A 21,858-nucleotide genomic window follows, 5' to 3' on the forward strand; every position below is an offset into this window, starting at 1 on the left:
TTCTTCTTCTTTTCATTCTTCTTCTTCTTTTCATTCTTCTTTTCATTCTTCTTCTTCTTCTTTTCATTCTTCTTCTTCTTCTTTTCATTCTTCTTCTTCTTTTCATTCTTCTTCTTCTTCTTTTCATTCTTCTTTTCATTCTTCTCATTCTTCTTTTCATTCTTCTTTTCATTCTTCTTTTCATTCTTCTTCTCATTCTTCTTTTCATTCTTCTTCTTCTTCTTTTCATTCTTCTTCTTTTCATTCTTCTTCTTTTCATTCTTCTTCTTCTTTTCATTCTTCTTCTTCTTCTTTTCATTCTTCTTTTCATTCTTCTTCTTCTTTTCATTCTTCTTCTTCTTCTTTTCATTCTTCTTCTTCTTTTCATTCTTCTTTTCATTCTTCTTCTTCTTCTTTTCATTCTTCTTTTCATTCTTCTTCTTCTTCTTTTCATTCTTCTTCTTCTTCTTTTCATTCTTCTTTTCATTCTTCTTCTTCTTTTCATTCTTCTTCTTCTTTTCATTCTTCTTTTCATTCTTCTTCTCATTCTTCTTTTCATTCTTCTTCTTTTCATTCTTCTTCTTCTTTTCATTCTTCTTCTTCTTTTCATTCTTCTTCTTCTTCTTCTCATTCTTCTTTTCATTCTTCTTCTTTTCATTCTTCTTCTTCTTTTCATTCTTCTTCTTCTTTTCATTCTTCTTCTTCTTCTTTTCATTCTTCTTTTCATTCTTCTTCTTCTTCTTCTCATTCTTCTTCTTCTTCTTTTCATTCTTCTTTTCATTCTTCTTCTTCTTCTTTTCATTCTTCTTCTTCTTTTCATTCTTCTTTTCATTCTTCTTCTTCTTCTTCTTCTTCTTCTTCTTCTTCTTCTTCTTCTTCTTCTTCTTCTTCTTCTTCTTCTTCTTCTTCTTCTTCTTCTTCTTCTTCTTCTTCTTCTTCTTCTTCTTCTTCTTCTTCTTCTTCTTCTTCTTCTTCTTCTTCTTCTTCTTCTTCTTCTTCTTCTTCTTCTTCTTCTTCTTCTTCTTCTTCTTCTTCTTCTTCTTCTTCTTCTTCTTCTTCTTCTTCTTCTTCTTCGTGCCCCGTGACTGCCCAAATGAGTGAAGTGTGCGGTGATTCTAAGATCGATGGCACTCATCTGCATGTCATACTGACTGACAGTATTATTTCTCTTCCCCAGCAGACTCCAAGGGCATTTAAATTAACGGTACAGTGTTCTGCACTAATATAAAGGCTCTCTGAAGCCTAGAAACCCTTTAAATAAGTTAAATTCGCGGCGAATAAATTCGCATTGAATCGAATTTCTCCCGCAAATTCGGCGAATCAGCCAAATCAAATTTTTGAATAATTCGCTCATCTCTAGCTGTAATGTGTGCTGTAACCTCTAGCAACCAGTCCGTGAATGGAAATGATATGCTGTACCCTCCAGCAACCAATTGCAATTGCTTCCTGATCTGTTGCAGTTAAGTGATTTAGAATCTACTGCTGCTCTTTATTGTATGTCTCAGAGAAGCTGGAGAGCAAAATTGCATGGGTGTGGGGCCCAAGAAAATGTTTGCCCAGGGTTCAATCAATATTAAAAATGGCCCTGATCTATTGGATCATTGTATTGCTACAAATGAAAAATAATTTAGTACCCCATCCCCCCCAAGGAGACCTGATGCGTGAGGCACTTGGTCCATTTCCAATCCATGCTATGGTTGCTGAGTAATGTGATCGGACAGTTTGCCCTTCCAGAGCCCCATGGCTGTCTGACCAAGCTGCTAAAAGGGGGAAGTATTTTGTGAGTGACAGCTCTTATCTCTGGCAACAGGGGGCACTCTGGAGACTAGCAATGGCACTATCATTCACCGTAGCAGAGGAGAGGGGAGCTTGTCAGAACAAGGTCTTCTGTGTGAGCACCTTGTGCACTACAGAGTCTGTCTGCCTGTAAAAAAAAAATAGATGCAGCATTGAGACCTGCTGGAAGAAATAGAGGGGACTGACACCAGGGCTAAAGGAAGAGCTGTCAGTGTTAAGCTGGCAGAGTGAAGGGGGATGTGAACACAAGGGTGGATATGAGCCCACAATTAAGACTGTACACAGGCAGAGGGAGAAGATACCAATATTGTTTGTATTTTTTGTATAACATACTGTAGGTGTCTGTACTTCAGTGTATCAGTGTTGGTGTACACAGTACACCGATTTGCATTGCACTTATTATGTACTGTAGTTCTTGTTCTTGGATCACCTGTTCAGAGTAATGTGTCAGGATACCCAGCAGAATACTGTTACCTGTGCATTACTCAGAGTAGAAAACAGAGCACACAGAAGAGAAGGAGCAAGGGGCTCAGTGCTGGCGGTAACTCCCTTATAGGACCACCCATAATTTGGGCTTCAGCCTGGGGTGGAGGTAAAAACAATATTCTATTTTTTAAGAGATTTTCACTGGACTGAGTGCTATGTGTGTTGGTTCACCTGGGGGGATTAAAATGATTTCCAGTTGTAGTGATAATTCTTTAAGAACCTAAACCTTCCTTTTATTAATCACAAGTCTGGATCCAAATAATAAGTCTTTCCTATTTACTTGCAGAACCCTACAATTCCACTTTGCACTTATTTTGAATCCTTTCATTAGCTGTGCGGCCAGGTTCTATGGCATGACTTTGTAGAGAAGCAGACTTTTCAGGAAAGTGATCTAAAATTCTAGCGCTGGAAATCGTTAAAACCATAGTACATTGTGTTTTACACAAAGCTGGGACTTTTACTTCTGCTCACTGTGAAGTAAAAAAAAGTTTCCTAAATGCTGGAATATTTCTCCACTGACTTGATATCCTCTAATAGTTTGCTTCTTAAAAATAAAGCTGTTTGAAGGGACATTCTTTACAAATATGAGTCACTTTTTGACAAAATAGGCAGCTATCTATAGCTAATCATACAATAACCAGTAGTTTTAATAATTAGAATTTTCTGAGCAGTAAATATGCTATACAGGTTGAGAAATGACTAACAAACACTTATAAATGGTTCATTAGTAGCACTGGTGGAAAGACTTTCCTGCAGGACATGAAGATACTGCAGCTACGTTTTAAGTCTTTGGACAAGTTCACACCAAATGCAGTCAAGATGCCTTTCCACATGCACATTTTTTACACTTTCCCATGCATTTTTGACATGTTCCAGTGTGTTTTTGATGCTTTTTGGTTCATTTCCCCCCCTCTTTATCTTCAATCTAAATAGGGACATGTGCGTTCTAGTGCATTTTTGATGCGTTCCAGTGCTTTTTTGATGCGTTTTACCACATTCTAGTACAGTTCTGTGCAGGAAAAAAGGCATCCTGTTCTACTTTTTTTTTCTGCAATTTGGACTGATGTGAAGTGATGCAAGCACTGATGTGAACTATGACATTGACAACCCTATAACCTACTTTCTGTGCAGTTTGGATATAGAAAAAAAGCACACTTAAGCACATGCAGTGTGAACTGGCCCTTAATGATTGTTTTTTCTGATTGACAAAGAATACAGTATATGTGTTGAAGCATTGTTGTCCAATCAGTAATGCTGGCTAAACTTGCTTGGTGATCATTGCATGGACAAAGAGATTTCAGATATTTTTACAGAAAGCATAGAAAGATATGACCTTACTAAGCCATCAGCATTAGATTTAATAGATAATGAATGAAGCCATTTCCTTTCTAGTCCAACATTTCAAACTCCGGGTTTCTGTAAGTCTCAGAGTAAGATCTGCTGATACGTTGAGCACAATTCTGAGCAATAATGTAAAGATATCAAGAACCTAAAGTGCTTACATGATATCTTGTCTTCAAATGAATCCCTGTTAAACACATGCCTGTGATTTAGATGGTTGCCAAATGTATTTCTGAGGCTGAGTTCAGATTTAATTAGAATATTTATGTCAACCACCTAAGAGGATTTATACGTATAATGAACTTACCTTAGGTGTTTACTGTATGGGAGACAGAAGTGTAAGGAATCCTTTGCCTGGCGTACCTCAACACTGCCATCAACAGACATACTGTGGTACTGCAAATTCTCCGTGTCTGTATTGTCAGTACTGCACACAACGTGGATAACACAGCATCAGACAGCTACAAGTACATATACCTCTGTGCACACTGTAAACACCTTGTGATCAATGGATATAAATCCTCCTGAGCTGCCAGTACCCCTAAAGTGCAAGAGTTGCAGCAAGCACCCAACCGTGATCCAAACAGTGTAAAAATGTATAATAGCAACTGATGCTGTGCTACTCAAAAATTACCTCAACAGAAATAATAATTACACCACAAAGCATTAAATGCAATCAAAAGTGAAAATCGCACATAAAAATGTGACCAAAATATAATAAACAGATGTTCCTAAATGATTAAATGTAGTGACCTAAAAATAATAGTGACCAACATTCATAAGTGAAATCATAAATATTGTGAATACATATAAATAAAATATAATGTAGATAAATATAAAATATATATAAATTGTGAAATAAATGGATAAAGTACAAAGTCCCAATCAGTGTATAAATCTTCAATAAACTGTGAATCAACCAGTGACCACTGAATAAATTCTCTACCAGCTAGCGTGCGCTCTCGCCTCCAGCCATGACCCATAAAGGGTCATATACACTTTAAATAAATATGCTCAGTGATGCTATCTTTGCATGTCCCCTCGATACTGTGTCAGGGAAATACTCCTAAATGGAGGAAACACCAAGTCTGGCAAGGTCATGCATGCTCCAAATAAACGCACCAAGCAGTAATACCTAAGATATCCGATCCGTGATGCACCAAAAGACTCCTCTCACATGGGCCACACATGGAACAATAAATCACAAGGGACTTACCATAGTGCAGTATGTTTACAAAATCTATTAAAATAAAAATGCAGAGTGTTTACTCCCATAAAAAACGGGTCCACAGACCCATAATGGCTTGTAGGTAAAAATAGCAGAGATGGGTGTACCAAAATGGGTATACCAAGATGGCTGCAGCCGTCCGTACTGGAAATGACGTCACCACGCTTCCATCCTATGTGTTACGTCACAAATGACGCGACTTCCTCAGGACCTTGTGATCGGCAATATCCTATACTGCACGTATGTAATACTGTTCTGTCACAGTCAGGCTTATTCATAAAGCTATGCGTGCAGCATAACAACAGTGCTAGACGTGCAGTTACCAAAAAGAATGATTTTCATGGCACCATCAATAATAAAAAAAATGAGAAATGACTCCCCCCTTCCCTCTTTTCAGATTAGTGTTAGAAATTTCACTTTTAAGAAGGCGTACTGCTCATTCTAAGGCAATTAAAAAAACAATTAATACAATTCTAGATTTACCTGTTTTAACTGCAGTAACTTCAAATACGATTGGTTACTATGAGTTACTGCAGTTTTGAAAAAGCACTACTTAATTAAATAAGCCAAGTATCTGAAACTGCATATTTTTAAAAATTTAATGATTATGAAAAGTGCTAGAATTTATATATTTTACTATTTCATAAAACACCAGTATTTTTTCTGAATGTATCGAATCCTTCACATCAGTCCCTTACCCCGCCCCCCCTCCCCCAACCACACAAACACACACACACACCCCCCACCCCCCACCCCAACTCAATACATACTGAGAGCAAATGATGGCCCTCTTCATGGGGTATTACCTGTCTGTTGTGGCTGATTTTGGACAGAAGGATATAGGCAATTTATTCTTTTTTTTCTTTTCATATATTGTTCTTTCTTGTAATGTAACAGACAATCTTGCTGTGCCCCTTATAAGGGATAAAGTGAGGCATTATTTTCTTGATAAAGCCTTGTTTTTGTCCATCACCAGCTGTATGTTGATAAGTTCGACTTCCAGCACCTTCACACTGACTGTAACTCTTTCACAGCCCAGTCACTCATTTGAAGACATGATAGTTAGAAATTAGTAGAAAAACTCATGCTTATCCGTGTGCATGCCTCTTGGCATAGGCATTTATGATTTAAATGGCAAAAATCTGGAGTGTAGATCTACAACTTAGTGCCGTATACCACAGTTTAGAATGAAGATGTAAAGCCTTCAGACTTTAAGGGCTTATACTAACAGTATGTTGTTTGGATAATAGATGGAAACTGAAGTACTCATAGGACACATACATAAAAAACATTCTCCATATAGACTGTTTTTTTGTTGAAAAATGAACTCAGGACCCAACTCTGCTAGTCTCACAATGGTAACCAGTTAGACCCCATGGTGTGTTAGTTCCATACCTTCCAACTTTCTAGGATGGGAAAGAAGGATGCCATTTAGCACAAAGTATATAGGGAATAGGCACACCCCTGTTAGATATACTCCAAGGTATGTGGACTTTGAGGAATTTACGCAAAAACAATTGATAAAACCCACAAGCTTTTTTTTTCACCATGTCTTTTCATTTAAAGTTGGATGAAAGGTTTAGGTATAACATATTTGGTAGACAATAGTAATTTTATCCTAGTGGTCAATACATCAGGGAAAGAGAGAGATGACTGAGGCCGGAACAGGGACAGAGGGATTTGATTCTGATTCTAAACAATGGACAGTTGGGAGCTATGTCTTTGTGATTGTACATCATGCATTGTTAGGAAAACGTTATATGCATAATGTTTCCGGAGTCTTAAATGTTATCTTAGTCTTATCTGAGTACAAAGAATACCGCTTTCAAAGCAATTGTACGATAATCTAATTGTTAGTACGCAGCTTTCTTCCAAAATTTTTCAAAGGGACAAGCACGCAAATTTTTTCTCGTACGATACCAGATCGTATGATTTTCGTTTAAACAATACTGTTTTGGTCTGAAAATACAATACATTAAATCAGTTCCAAATTTTTATTTGTTTTCGTAATTATAGTAACCTCTTCATTTTCAATATGGAGACTAGCATGGAAAAAAAAATCCAGACGATCATTCGTCCGATATTCTCAATTTTGTGTATGGAGCTTTAGTGTGTGTGAAAATGCAGTTTACACAAGACCACGTTTTACTTTGTGTATGGGGAACAGATCACGTGCCTTGAAAACTAACAACTTCCAGATCACGTGCCTTGAAAACTAACAACTTCCAGATCTTCACTTTTCACATGATATCAAAGCAGCAGTTTGCAAAGTAATCCCATAAACAGCAAAATTTGGTGCTTCTTACAAACAATTGTAACATTTATAACAATGATCCATTTCTTCTTGATGTCTTTTTAACATACATAAAATGTGCACCCAACATCATGTGATCAAGTGTACTAATAGTTAAAGTGTAATCCCTAACAATTGCATTCTCTCATTTGCACTTTTTGGTCAGTTGACAAAACCAGTGAACTTGTTTTGTCTACCTTTAAAAAGTAAAAATAAATAAATCTTGTGAGTTAATAACTATCTGTGCTCTCTGCTTTCCCTGCTGTTGTGTTCCAGATATCTCTAAGGCAGACCATAGGTGATGTGATTTTCTTTACAATCACTCCCCCCTTCCTCAGTGTTGATGGAGGAATCCTTCCTGCAGAGCTATTGTGTTCTCCCAGCCACTGGGCATGTGTGTATATCTGACAAGCCGACTTCTGGCTGACAGATGGAAGAATTCCTGCACCTATGGACCCGCTGGATTGCTTACACCCCCCCTCCCAATAGCAGGTGCCCCCCACGCATGCTCTTGCCATATATGGGACCATGCATCCGCTCTCCTCCCCTTGTTGATCTGGAAGCGATGTGTAAGATGTCACTTTCAGGTCTCCCTGTCAGACTCCCTGGCCAGCATGGTCGGGAAGGAATGTAATGCAGTGTGATCTGCACTGCATTATATTTAGTGGAGCACAGAGGAAACATCCAGAGTCTTTTAGACCCTGGATGTCTCATTAAAGAGAACCTGTCACAAAACAAAAAACATCACATAGCCAACTTTTTGTTCCCTATATGATGAAAAAAATAAAAAAAATTGTTATGTCCCCCACTCCCTCATATGTGCACATACGAGCATAAATGCATGTGTCGGGGGTGCCTACAATGCTTGCAATGCATATGTTACAGTGAGAGCAAACATTTTAGCACCAGACCTCCTTTGTAATGCTAACCTGATGAACCTATAGGGGCCTTTGAAGTGTCACCTATGGAAAATATAGGGTACTGAAGGTAGTCTCCAAAGAACAGAGGTATACCGCTCTGGCAAGCAATCCAGATCAATCCACAACAGGTGCAGGCTCTGGCTCACCACCACATATGATGAAACAAGAAAAAGGGTCAGCCACACACCAGAGGATTGATGAATATAGTGTATATTTATTGATCCATAGGACACACATTTATTTATTGTCCTATGGATCAATAAATATACACTATATTCATCAATCTACTGAAGGTTGTCGCCATTTCACAGGTGAACACAGTTTTAAGGTTTGAGATGTTGGGTATCTATTTACTCGGTGCAACCTCATCTTTTATATTTTACAAAAACTGTAATTTATTGCATTTGTTTGCCCTAAAATTAACTTTAGTGTATTTTTTACTGAAATTACGTTTTCTAGACCTTTGCGGTAATATTGTGTGACATAAGGAATTGGAAGTAAACCATGCAACATGGTATTTTCATACCTGCATCATCTGTTCCCAACCCACACCAGCTGAGAATATAACGCCAAAACTTTTTTTTTAAATTTTGAGATGACTTGAAAATGGTTAAAATTTGTTATTTTTTAATGCTCCATTTAACTTTCTTTTTATGTGTAGACACAGTCAATGCCCTTGTAGACAGTTGTCACCACTACAAGCTCCCCCTTTAGAAAATTGCCCCGTCTATATCAGTGTTGCTGATTTCTTCCAGCCTATTCCAGTCACTTCCTATCTGCACTCCTGTCTCAGACATGCACATTATTGCTGTGGACTAGTTTCTTATGGTGAAACTGGTGGGCCATTATTATTATTATTATTATTATTATTATACAGGACTTATATAGCTCCACAGTTCGCTCAGCGCTTTACATTATGCCATGCCTGCACAGTCACTTGTAGCTGCCACCAGTGGGAGTACAATTGGGAGACAGTTGTTACCCTATAACATAAAAGTCCTGCATTGCAGGATCACCAGATATTTTTTTAATGAAAGCTGCATTCTTAAATATTGAAAATCACTTTTAAAATGTTATTAACAGGTTAATGCTTATATGACATTTTAGTGATTGAGTTGACCTCTATTTTAATCTCAATTTGTTACTGCTTCTAAGTGTAGATGCTGCTTTTCTGATACATTTTAAGTCTCTTGGTTCTCTCTTTACTAGAGGGGGCTTCTAGTGATAAGGGTCATGTAATCCTTTTGTTTATGAAAAGGTCTTTAATCTCACTCTCAGAAGTCCTTTTACTGAAGAGATTTCTTGGTCCTCAGTCAGCCCCTGTAATTCAATAAAGTTTGTTTATAAGTAAGGACCATTCCACTGCCTAATCCTCTCCCAATGTTTACTTGGTATCTCTTCCATGGACATTGTTTAAACTGGTAATCATTTTCCATGCTGTAATATCCAGTTTACAGCAGCCCTGGCTGATTTGAGATGTATTAGCCGACTTGATAACGCTGTCATATAACATGAAAAGTTAAGTTGCTTATCAGTATATTTTGATAAGCTACTTACATTTTACAGTAGTACTTGCAGGCTTCAGACAAACATTAGTGCCTCTCACTCAACTGTCACGTAAATTGTGTCTCACTTCATTTATTACTGCAGGCTGTTTAGTTCCTAACCATAGGGGCACAGATCCCCTTACAGTTGGCAGAGTGTTGCTGCATCTTGTAAAGGCTATAAAAAAAAAAAAAAAGTCCTGCTCTATCCTAAAATCCAGGCTTGTGTGTAGCGTCTGTAAGAGAGTGTGATCAAGGGGTGACTGCTGCTTTTCCCACACTTTGCTAATTATGCATAGAATTACCTCAATTGAAATTTTTAAAATATTGCAACATAATTTAAGGTGGTGTGTGTAATTTTTTGTAAGAATGCAAACTGCTTTCTGTAGAGCAAATTATTGAACAGATCTGAGCATTAAAAGACAAAGTGAGCGCTACAGGCAAGCTGCTGTGAAACCAAAAGGTACCAAAAAAACCTTCTAAATCAGTAATATATCAAATAGGTGCAGCGCTGAGATCAGGGTAACAAAATACAATAAAGTGCAATAAATCCAAAAGACTGCAGAGTCAATCATGAACCAGCAGAAAATAAATAATTATATCACTGTTTTAAGATTATCTATAAAGTGATAATAGTGCTTATGTAGTGACCATAGATACTAGCATTTATGAGTCCATAAAGTGACAAAGTGATTAAATAAATTAAGTTAATGCCACTCAAAGTGGCCAATGGTGCTAATAAAGTGACAAAGTCCAAAACATTAATAAACGTGAAGATCCAATAAATAGATCTCAGGGTACGGTGATCCACTTCCTATCTCCAATCATATGGTGGTGTGTCAGGTAATAGAAAAATTGCGCACTCACCTGATGCACAATAACATCACGCATTTGAGAACACAAATGTCTCAGTAGGTCAGCCGGATTCTCTTAAAGGCATGTACAACCTGGCCTGGGCTCCCCCTCTGGATCCTCCGTGGGTCGCAGCACCTCTATTCTCCTCCTTAATGTAGTTAGGTTTTGTCCCTTCCCATGCCTGGAATAGACTATGAAATATAATGAAATATGTTGAAATTTGAAAGTTATTAAAATTAAAAAAAAAATAAGCCTTCAAAATGGACACTTTGGAATTTACAAGTTCAAATCCCATAGGCTTGCATTAAGTTCAAAGTTCGCGGTCGAACATTCATTAGGTTCAAATGTTTGACCGCAAACTGAACATGTGGGTGTTCGGCTTATCACTTCATGTGACCCACAATAAATGCTTAGTGGCCCCCTCTCACACTAACAATGAATTGGATGTTGATGACTAGTGAGGGTACAAAGCATGCTGTAGGATTATGTAGAGATAGCCCAACTGCTGTACAACTCTCCCAGCCCGAGAGGTTAACAGGTAAAAGCATCCTCAGCTGGATTCAACCAAGCCATGCCTTCATCATTGTATTGCACATTTATTGCATGTGTATTATACAAGTTATTACATGCGATATGTAAAGTATCGATTCACCATTGTTAAATACTGCCTGGTATGGACCATTGTTTTTTTGTTTTTTTTTTCTTGAACACTGTCCCTGCTCTTTTGTTTACATTCACCTGTCAGCCAGGAATCCCCATCTGACAGCTGAATGAGCAGGGCAGGGATGAGTCTCTGCTAGGACGCCAGCAGATTGGCACTCTGACAACCAGTATCCGTGAGCAGGAGTCGTCACATTTAGCAGTGGTAGTAATAGCACTGCTAAGTGTTTCACCTCCCGCTGAAGCCGGAGGTCTGCTCTGTGATAAAATAAGGTGTAAAAAATGCTAAATACTGCAAAATAGATAAGTTAGTGCATGTTTTTTATTTATTTATTACAGGTACTTCTATAGCGCCATCAATTTACACAGTACTTTATATATGTATTGTACATTCACATCAGTCCCTACCCTCAAGGAACTTACAATCTAAGGTTTCTAACCCACATTCATAGAAACACATAATAGGACTAGTTTAGGCAGGAGCCATTTAGGCCACCAGCATTTCTTTGGAGTGTGGGGGAAAACCAGAAAACACAAGTAGGTACAGGAAGAACATAATTACATAGCTAGTCTGGCTGAAAAAAGACAAAAGTCCATCCAGTTCAACCAAAAAATTTTATAATCTTAAGCCCACAGTTGATCCAGAGGAAGGCAAAAAAAACCCCAGCAAAAGCATGAACCAATTTGCTCCTGCAGGGGAAAAAAAATTCCTTCCTGATCTCCCGAGAGGCAATCAGATATTCCCTGGATCAACTTTACCTATAAATGTTAGTATCCAGTTATATTATATGCATCTAGGAAAATATTCAAGCCTTTTTTAAAGCAATCCACTGAGCTGGCCAGAACCAACTCTTGAGGGAGTCTATTCCACATATTCACAGCTATGAAGAAAACTTTCTGTGTTTGGAGATTAAATCTCTTTTCCTCCAGACGTAAAGAGTGCCCCCTTGTGCTCTGTGATGACCTCAGGGTGAATAGCTCTACACCGAGTTCACTATATGAACCACTGATGTATTTATACATGTTGATCATATCCCTCCTTAATCTCTTCTTCTCAAGAGAGAATAAATTCAATTCCTCTAATCTTTCCTCATAGCTGAGCTCCTCCATACCTCTTAGACAAATTCCAGGCAGGTAATTCCATGGTTGGGACTCGAACGGACAATCTTAGTTCTGGATAGCGGAAGTGCTAACCACTTAGCCATTGGAGAAGATTTACTAAAAGTGGAGCATTCAGAATCTGGTGCAGCTGTGCATAGAAACCAATCAGCTTCTAACTTCAACTTGTTCAAATAAGCTTTGGCAATAACACCTGGAAGTTATTTGGTTTCTGTGCAGAGCTGCACCAGATTTTGCACACTCCAGTTTTAGTAAATCAACCCTACTTTGTTTGTTTCTACTGAATTGCTTGCTTCTACGATAAATACTGAGTTATATTAGTGCAAAAATTCATGCAGTGTTTAAATGAATTGAATGTTTAAATGCAAATTGGATTTGACCAATTCATTTATGTACAGTGGCTTGAAAAAGTATTCATACCTCTTGAAATGTTCCACATTTTGTCATGTTACAACCAAAAATGTATATGTATTTTATTGGTATTTTATGTGATTGACCAATACCAAGTGGCACATAATTATGAAGTGGAAGGAAAATGATAAATGGTTTTCAACATTTTTTACAAATAAATATCTGAAAAAGTGTGGTGTGCATTTTTATTCAGCCCCCCTGAGTCAATACTTTGTAAAACCATCTTTCACTGCAAGTCTTTTTGGGTATGTCTCAACCAGCTTTGCACATCTAGAGAGTCTGTGGACAGCAATTTTCAACTTGTCACAGATTCTCAATTGGATTTAGGTCTGGCCTTTGACTGGGCCATTCTAACACATGAATATGCTTTGATCTAAACCATTCCATTGTAGCTCTGGCTGTATGTTGAGGGTCGTTGTCCTGCTGGAAGGTGAACCTCTGCCCCAGTCTCAAGTCTTTTACAAACTCTAACAGGTTTTCTTCTAAGATTGCCACACGTAGCATTTTGCTTTTAGGCCAAAAAGTTAAATTTTGGTCTCATCTGACCAGAGCACCTTCTTCCATTTGTTTGCTGTGTCCCCCACATGGCTTCTCGCAAACTGAAAACGGGACTTCTTATGGCTTTCTTTCAACAATGGCTTTCTTCTTGCCACTCTTCCATAAAGGCCAGATTAGTTGTCCTGTGAACAGATTCTCCCTCTTGATCTCTGGATCTCTGCAGCTCCTCCAGAGTTACCATGGTCCTCTTGGCTGCTTCTCCTTGCATGGCCTGTCAGTTTAGGTGGACGGCCATGTCTTGGTAGGTTTGCAGTTGTGCTATACTTTTTCCATTTTCGGATTATGGATTTTACAGTGCTCCGTGAGATGTTCAAAGCTTGGGATACTTTTTTTTTTTATATGAAAACAAAAACTTTTGCGCTAGATGCGTGATACCCAAAAAATCAAACAATAAAAATAAATTAAATATAAATTGCAAAAAAAACAATGCTGCCACTTCAAACAAAATCAATTAAACCAATTCAAAAGAACCCTCAAGTGATTCAGTAGCGCAAAACAAAATCGATACTGGTTGACTTCCTACCCACCTGGATTAATAAAATAAGCAATTCCAGCCGGTCATGAGAATGGGGGGCATGGTTATTTGGTGAGTGCATACCCAAAAGGGGGAACGTCTTCTTTATGAGCACATGATTAATTCTTTTCGGGAATTAGAATAATTGTTTGGTGGATGAGACATTTTATGGACTTTTCATTATCACTTATGTTTATTAATCACCCATTTATGTATTTTTATATATAATTAATCACTGAATCACTTGAGGGTTCTTTTGAATTATTTTTTTTTATAACCTATCTCTGCTTTAAACTTCTCCACAACTTTATCCCTGACTTGTCTGGTGTGCCCTTGGCCTTCATGATGCTGTTTGTTCACTAATGTTCTCTAATAAACCTCTAAGGGCTTCACAGAACAGCTTTATTTATACTGAGATTAAATTACACACAGGTAGACTCTACTTACTAATTAGGTGACTTCTGAAGGCAATTAGTTCCACTAGATTTTAGTTAGGGGTATTAGAGCAAAGGGGGCTGAATACAAATGCATGCCACACTTTTTAGATATGTATTTCTAAAAAATTCCATTTATAATTTTCCTTCCACTTCACAATTATGTGCCACTTTGTGTTGGTCTATCATACGAAATCCCAATAAAATACATTTATGTTTTGGTTGTAACATGACAAAATGTGGAAAATTTCAAAGGGTATGAATACTTTTTCAAGACACTGTATATGCCATTCAGTCATATGCCATACCTACACAATTCACACATAGTGGAACTTACATTTACAGTTTTGCCTGATACTTTTGCAGTGCTGGACCTGAATGTACACAACATCCTCTGGGGTGTGATGTGATGACACCCTCATACTGTGGCCTCATCACCAAGGGTTAGGAGTAGCCCAAACACGTTTATGTACTTGCAAAAGATTTTATGAAGACCTTTTTTGACTGTAGGGTAGAAGTGCCTTCTTAGAATCTTTGTATGTTGTGTAGTGCACTCTTACTTTAGTAGTCAGTGGTAAAATGCCTTAATATGTTGATGTTCAGTGATGAAGTGCCCCCTTAAACTGGTGGTCAGTGATGAAGTGCCCCCTAAATTGGTGGTCAGTGAGGAAGTGCCCCCTAAGTTGGTGGTCAGTGATGAAGTGCCCCCTAAGTTGGTCAGTGAGGAAGTGCCCCCTGAGTTGGTGGTCAGTGATGAAGTGCCCCCTAAGTTGGTGGTCAGTGATGAAGTGCCCCCTGAGTTGGTGGTCAGTGATGAAGTGCCCCCTAAGTTGGTGGTCAGTGATGAAGTGCCCCCTAAGTTGGTGGTCAGTGATGAAGTGCCCCCTAAGTTTGTGGTCAGTGATGAAGTGCCCCCTAAGTTTGTGGTCAGTGATGAAGTGCCCCCTAAGTTTGTGGTCAGTGATGAAGTGCCCCCTAAGTTTGTGGTCAGTAATGAAGTGCGCCCTAAGTTGGTGGTCAGTGATGACGTGCCCCTTTAAATTGGTGGTCAGTGATGACGTGCCCCCTTAAATTGGTGGTCAGTGTACAAGTGCCCCCTTAAATTGGTAGTCAGTGTACAAGTGCCCCCTTAAATTAGTAGTCAGTGTACAAGTGCCCCCTTAAATTAGTAGTCAGTGATGAAGTTCCCCCATTACATGGGTGTTTGGCGATGAAGTGCCCTCTTACATGGGTGGTCAGTGATGAAGTGCCCTTTTACATGGGTGGTCAGTAAGGAAATGCTCTATTACTGTAGTGGTCAGTGATGAAGTGCCCCTTATGTTGTGGATCAGAGGGGGATGTCAATTATTGGTGTCAGCATTTTACTTATCTGTTATATGAGAGGCTGCACGTCTCAAAATGCCAGCCTTGGTTCTGCTGAGTCATGTGGTTGCTGAAAATGTGCAGGCATTGTCAGGCAGAATCTTTCAGCTGTAAGGTGCCTGCAAAGAAGCTTGTTGTTGTTAGGTCCAAGATGCCATAATTGCCATTCTTACATGCTTAGCAGAGGTTGCTTCCGCGGTCCCTACAGTAGTTATGCCAGTTGCTGCGACTTTATGGCACTTTGTAGTATAAAACTGAAATTTAATTGAAAACAAGAAACTATTGATCGCAGTATACAATTCTAATCAAATCTAATCAAATCGGTAATCAAATTTCACTACATTCCTGAAAAATAAAATGTTTAAGACGAAGCACCCTGAAACATTTTGCTTCTCTGGCCATCTCCTCACTACATTGTGCTGGTTGACTGAGCAATAACCTCAGGAAGAACAAGAGAAACTTCTATTGCTTTCATACAAGCTGAGCTTTTTTCCTGTTTTACACCTGCTCAATGTTCACAGTCAGTGGAGGAAGATCAGCCACAAACACCTCCTATACTTTTTTTTTCATTTGCTAGTGACTGAGTAAGAATGGATGGCATGAACGAAAAAAAAGTATTTTTATTTCTCTGAAATTGCACTACGATTATTTAGCTATAGTGTTCTACTGATTCTTTAAACAAAACCAAATTAATATTTGCTTCAGAATTTGTTCTTTCTTGTCTGGATTGTTTTTGTGCAGATCTCTAAACATTAATTAGGTATCATTTATCAGGGTGTTGAAATGATGAGCTGTCCGTTGCTCATAAAAAAAAAAGACGTAAAAATAATCTATTCATTTTATAACCTTCACCATTGAAATTTGATTGTTTGCTTCAGGCATCACTGGCAGTTTGTCATTCAGACTCCTTGTGCACAAGGCTGCAATGACAGTATCATAGCTATTTGGCCTAACAGTGTTTTACAGTAAATGTTGAATCCAGCACTTAGTAGTGTTGATGCTAGTCCTCATTCGTTTCTACTTCTCCTACGAGTAACCTTCATATCCAAAGGACTTGTAACAATTAATCTGAATCAACCTTTTTAAATGGTGTGTGCTGCATGCTAATGAGCCCTTAGTACTTGGACAAGCCCTAATATTTTTAATAAGGCATTCAAAGAGCTGTGATAGGTGGTAAATCAACTTTTCAAATTCAGTCTCTCAAAATTAAATGCCTGGAGAGGCATAAAAAGACTCAATCAATACACCGTTAAATTGTATGTATTTATTTTTAATACAAGTAGTGTAAATACGTGAATTTGACTTGGTATCCTCACGCTGCAATCCTCTGCACAGCTTGATTGGCAGAAGAAGAAGCAGCCAATCAGTGCTCATGTGCTAGGAAGGAACGTGCTAACAGGAGGAGAGAGCACAGTGACAAAGATGAGCTGTGGGTATGCCGTTTCCCACTTATTGGCCAATCACAAACTAGGGAAGGGACAGAAAGTGTAAGTGTTGCTTAACTGCAGTAAAGAGAAAAGTCTGGTCTCCTGTTTTACCTGACAAGGTTGTGCTGTGTCAGAGCTGTGTAAATCTCAGGACTAGATATACAGGAATACAAATTCTTTGGCAGATCTCTTAAATGTATTACAAATAAGTATGTTACTGTTTGCATAGAGTTCAGGTTTAATAATAATCTTATGTTGCGTGGGTTGCTGAAGTTTGCACACTGCATTTTACTAATTTAAATAACAAATACATATTAGTGTTTTACCATTTATCTATGTCATACAGATAAAAGAGAGTAATATTAGTGAATCAACTGATATTTGCAGCTTATGTGAAAATTCAGCAGATTAAATGGAAACTCCTGTTTGTTTCTTTCAGCTACCTCCCTTGGTTCGAAGTCTTCTACAAGTTGCTCAACATCTTGGCTGATTACTCTCTGAAAAACCAGGTAATTCCATGAGCAATAATGTTAGCAGACCTACATGAATGTTTATGTAAAAAGCTGTGAAACCTAAGACCGCTTTAGTAAAGCCAGTCTTTAGCATGCAACTCTGATCATTGTGTTCTGATGATTGGGAACTTTCCCCACTATCAAAATACAATAGCGTCACAGGAGGGATTCCCCCATCCACACCGAGTTTGTTAATGGGGGAATCAAATCCATTTTTGTGTTCAACCCACTGGTTGAATGAACAAAAAAAACCCATAATCTATGGCCTGTTTTACTGTTAGTTAAAGTGGTCGTAAACCCTTGCATATACCCAGTGAAGTGACTGGCTCAGGTGATAAACAGAGATGAAACAAATCCACCTACATAAATTGTCCCTTTTTTCAACAGTCTTCTCTGCAGCCATTCAAAGTGCTGCATTTATAAATCTTGTCTGAGCTGTCAGAAACAAGGGTTGGAGAGCTGAAATTGAGGGTGAAGAGAGCTCTGAGAGCTGATTGGAAGGAAGGAGCACACCCCCTTCACACAGAAACAGAGCTGAGGCTGTCAATCACAAGCTCTGTGCTGGTGCTCCGTCCCTGTTACTATTTTTCTCTTGCTGTCAGGAAAACTTGTCAGAGATGATTCATACTAATAGAAGAGGAATGAAGCAGCAGACAGAAATGACACTAAGTGCTCTTAATTGAGACAAGTGCACACTTTAGAGGGATGTGCTTTGTTCATATTTCATGTCTGAGATTTACAACCACTTTAAAAAAGGGTATTTATTCCCCCGCCTTCCCTTGTTCTTACCATGCCTAGAAGACTTGGTTCTGTCCTTACAAATCATGGAGGTCATACAAAATACTAGATGTCGTTTTTGTTATGGGGTGTATTCATTTTTGTAAGATTTTTTAATCTAAGTTATATTATTAACCTTACTTTCATGTAAATGAGCTAAATAAATGTTCTATAAAACTCAGTTTTGTCATAATTTTGGAAATTGTTCATTGAGATATTGACTAGAATCTTACTTTTCAAAAGGGGTGTACTCATTTATGCTGAGCACTGTATGTATGTGTGTATATATGTATGTGTGTATATATATATATATATATATATATATATATATACACAGTCAGGTCCATAAATATTGGGACATTGACACAATTCTAACATTTTTGGCTCTATATACCACCACAATCGATTTGAAATGAAATGAACAAGATGTGCTTTAACTGCAGACTGTCAGCTTTAATTTGAGGGCATTTACATCCAAATCAGGTGAACGGTGTAGGGATTACAACAGTTTGCATATGTGCCTCCCACTTGTTAAGGGACCAAGAGTAATGGGACAGAATAATAATCATAAATCAAACTTTCACTTTTTAATACTTGGTTGCAAATCCTTTGCAGTCAATTACAGCCTGAAGTCTGGAACGCATAGACATCACCAGACGCTGGATTTCATCCCTGGTGATGCTCTGCCAGGCCTCTACTGCAACTGTCTTCAGTTCCTGCTTGTTCTTGGGGCATTTTCCCTTCAGTTTTGTCTTCAGCAAGTGAAATGCATGCTCAATCGGATTCAGGTCAGGTGATTGACTTGGCCATTGCATAACATTCCACTTCTTTCCCTTAAAAAACTCTTTGGTTGCTTTTGCAGTATGCTTTGGGTCATTGTCCATCTGCACTGTGAAGCGGCGTCCAATGAGTTCTGAAGCATTTGGCTGAATATGAGCAGATAATATTGCCTGAAACACTTCAGAATTCATCCTGCTGCTTTTGTCAGCAGTCACATCATCAATAAATACAAGAGTAAAATGTAACAATAGTGAGCGCTCTCTAACAGCAGCTGATACACTCAGGTAACCACATAAAACCTTCAGTATAAAATAAATAATCAAGTGCAGCGCTTGGAATAAAAATATAAATAATAATAATAGTAAAGTCTCAATAAAATTCAGTAAGAGTAAGCGCACAACTTTGTTATTTATATGGAGCACCACCTAATAAGGATACGCACGTTGGCTCGATTCACATTATCGATTGTATACTGAATTTTATTGAATTTTATTGAGACTTTACTATTATTATTATTATTTATATTTTTATTCCAAGCGCTGCACTTGATAATAAATACAAGAGAACCAGTTCCATTGGCAGCCATACATGCCCACGCCATGACACTACCACCACCATGCTTCACTGATGAGGTGGTATGCTTAGGATCATGAGCAGTTCCTTTCCTTCTCCATACTCTTCTCTTCCCATCACTCTGGTACAAGTTGATCTTGGTCTCATCTGTCCATAGGATGTTGTTCCAGAACTGTGAAGGCATTTTTACATGTCATTTGGCAAACTCTAATCTGGCCTTCCTGTTTTTGAGGCTCACCAATGGTTTACATCTTGTGGTGAACCCTCTGTATTCACTCTGGTGAAGTCTTCTCTTGATTGTTGACTTTGACACACATACACCTACCTCCTGGAGAGTGTTCTTGATCTGGCCAACTGTTGTGAAGGGTGTTTTCTTCACAAGGGAAAGAATTCTTCGGTTATCCACCACAGTTGTTTTCCGTGGTCTTCCGGGTCTTTTGGTGTTGCTTAGCTCACCGGTGCGTTCCTTCTTTTTAAGAATGTTCCAAACAGTTGTTTTGGCCACGCCTAATGTTTTTGCTATCTCTCTGATGGGTTTGTTTTGTTTTTTCAGCATAATGATGGCTTGCTTCACTGATAGTGACAGCTCTTTGGATCTCATCTTGAGAGTTGACAGCAACAGATTCCAAATGCAAATAGCACACTTGAAATGAACTCTGGACCTTTTATCTGCTCATTGTAATTGGGATAATGAGGGAATAACACACACCTGGCCACGGAACAGCTGAGAAGCCAATTGTCCCATTACTTTTGGTCCCTTAACAAGTGGGAGGCACATATGCAAACTGTTGTAATTCCTACACCGTTCACCTGATTTGGATGTAAATACCCTCAAATTAAAGCTGACAGTCTGCAGTTAAAGCACATCTTGTTCGTTTCATTTCAAATCCATTGTGGTGGTGTATAGAGCCAGAAAATGTTAGAATTGTGTCGATGTCCCAAAATTTATGGACCTGAATGTATATATACACATACACACTAAAAATAAGGTGAGTCACTCCTGCCTTGTTATACACTTCTCACCCCACTGAGATCATCATGAACAGTGGGCCCTCAATTGATCCACTAATAATTAACAGCAAAAAACTAAGATGAGATCTCTGTTTAATGCAATTAATCTTTACTTCGGAAATCCATCTTCATATACAATCAAATGATCCCACAAGCAACTGTACGGTTTCAAGCAGCGCTTTGCTCTTTCTCAAGTCATGTATGGCTATGGTGATACCTGTTGATGTGCCAGAAATAGAGTATGCTCCTACCTCCCTCTTTGACGTGACAACATAGGTCTGATTTCCTAAGCAAGGGGTGTCAGCTCTGCCAGCTTTATTTCTAAAGACTTACAAAGGATACAGACTCATCTCCACCTTCCCCCTTATCTCCATGACCCCTCCTTGTGCACAGGCAGAGAGCACAGGAGGTTATCAGCTCAGAAGAGTTCTGAGAAATGTAACAGGTTTTTTTTTTGCACATATCAAACAGATATTACAGACTTCTTTCAACTCTATGTTTAGCATACCAAAAGGGAGCAAATATCAGAAGGTAATTGTTAGGATTCACATACACTTTAATATAATATACTGCCCCAAAGATGAACACAGTAAAATTAGACCATCCAAATAATGGGCTGCACAACAAAGATGTTTTACTCCAATGTTTATTGGAATGACAACACACTGCTCCCTCCCACTCAAAGCCACACCCCAACATGTTTTACCAACAGCAGGGCTTAATCATGGCGTTCCCCATGATTAAGCCCCAGGGGCGGACTGACCATTTGGAAACTCGGGCACTGCCCGAGGGCCCGGGGTCAGTAGGGGGCTCCATGAGATGCCCCTGTTACCTTTTTCATAGGCTTTTTTGAGTTTTGGCAAGGACACAGGGGCCCCATGATCCCCTATTGCCCGGAGGTCCCATGAGTTGTCAGTCCACCCCTGTTAAGCCCTGCTGTGGGTGAAACTTGCTGGGGGAGCGTGACTTTGGGTTGAAGTGAGCAGCATGTTGTCCGTGCAATAAACCTTGGCTGGATTAAAACATATTCAACATGTGGCCTGGTATCAGGATAGTGGATAGCAATAGAGAAAGAGCAGACTCCAGGGCCTTGGCACCCGGCTGATTGCAGAGAATTGAGGAGGATACAGGCTGGCCTGTGAGCAGTGAAAGGGGTTGGGGTCATCTAGTAAAAAAAATTCTGGCCAATAAAAAATTCCTGCACTTCACCCTCACTTTACCATGAACTGTGGAGATAAAATAATTTTGCATTGTGTGTTGAAATTAAGTTGGTGACG

The 21,858-nt window shown here is 38.7% G+C and overlaps 1 protein-coding gene across 1 annotated transcript in view; it reads left to right on the top strand.

The window, feature by feature from the left end:
• DENND1A (DENN domain containing 1A) overlaps positions 1–21,858 on the top strand; it is a gene marked incomplete at its 3' end in the record, with an annotated part of 1,241,355 nt that overhangs the window by 473,299 nt on the left and 746,198 nt on the right. The window contains exon 6 of the mRNA XM_089664905.1: positions 17,368–17,437. Coding sequence (XP_089521031.1) covers positions 17,368–17,437 — 70 coding nt within the window. The remainder of the gene's footprint in view (positions 1–17,367; positions 17,438–21,858) is intronic.

Source organism: Staurois parvus, unplaced genomic scaffold (genome assembly GCF_062004578.1).
Source record: "Staurois parvus isolate SC_StPar_1 unplaced genomic scaffold, SC_StPar_1.0 ptg000002l, whole genome shotgun sequence".
In the NCBI taxonomy this organism is placed as follows: Eukaryota; Metazoa; Chordata; class Amphibia; order Anura; family Ranidae; genus Staurois; species Staurois parvus.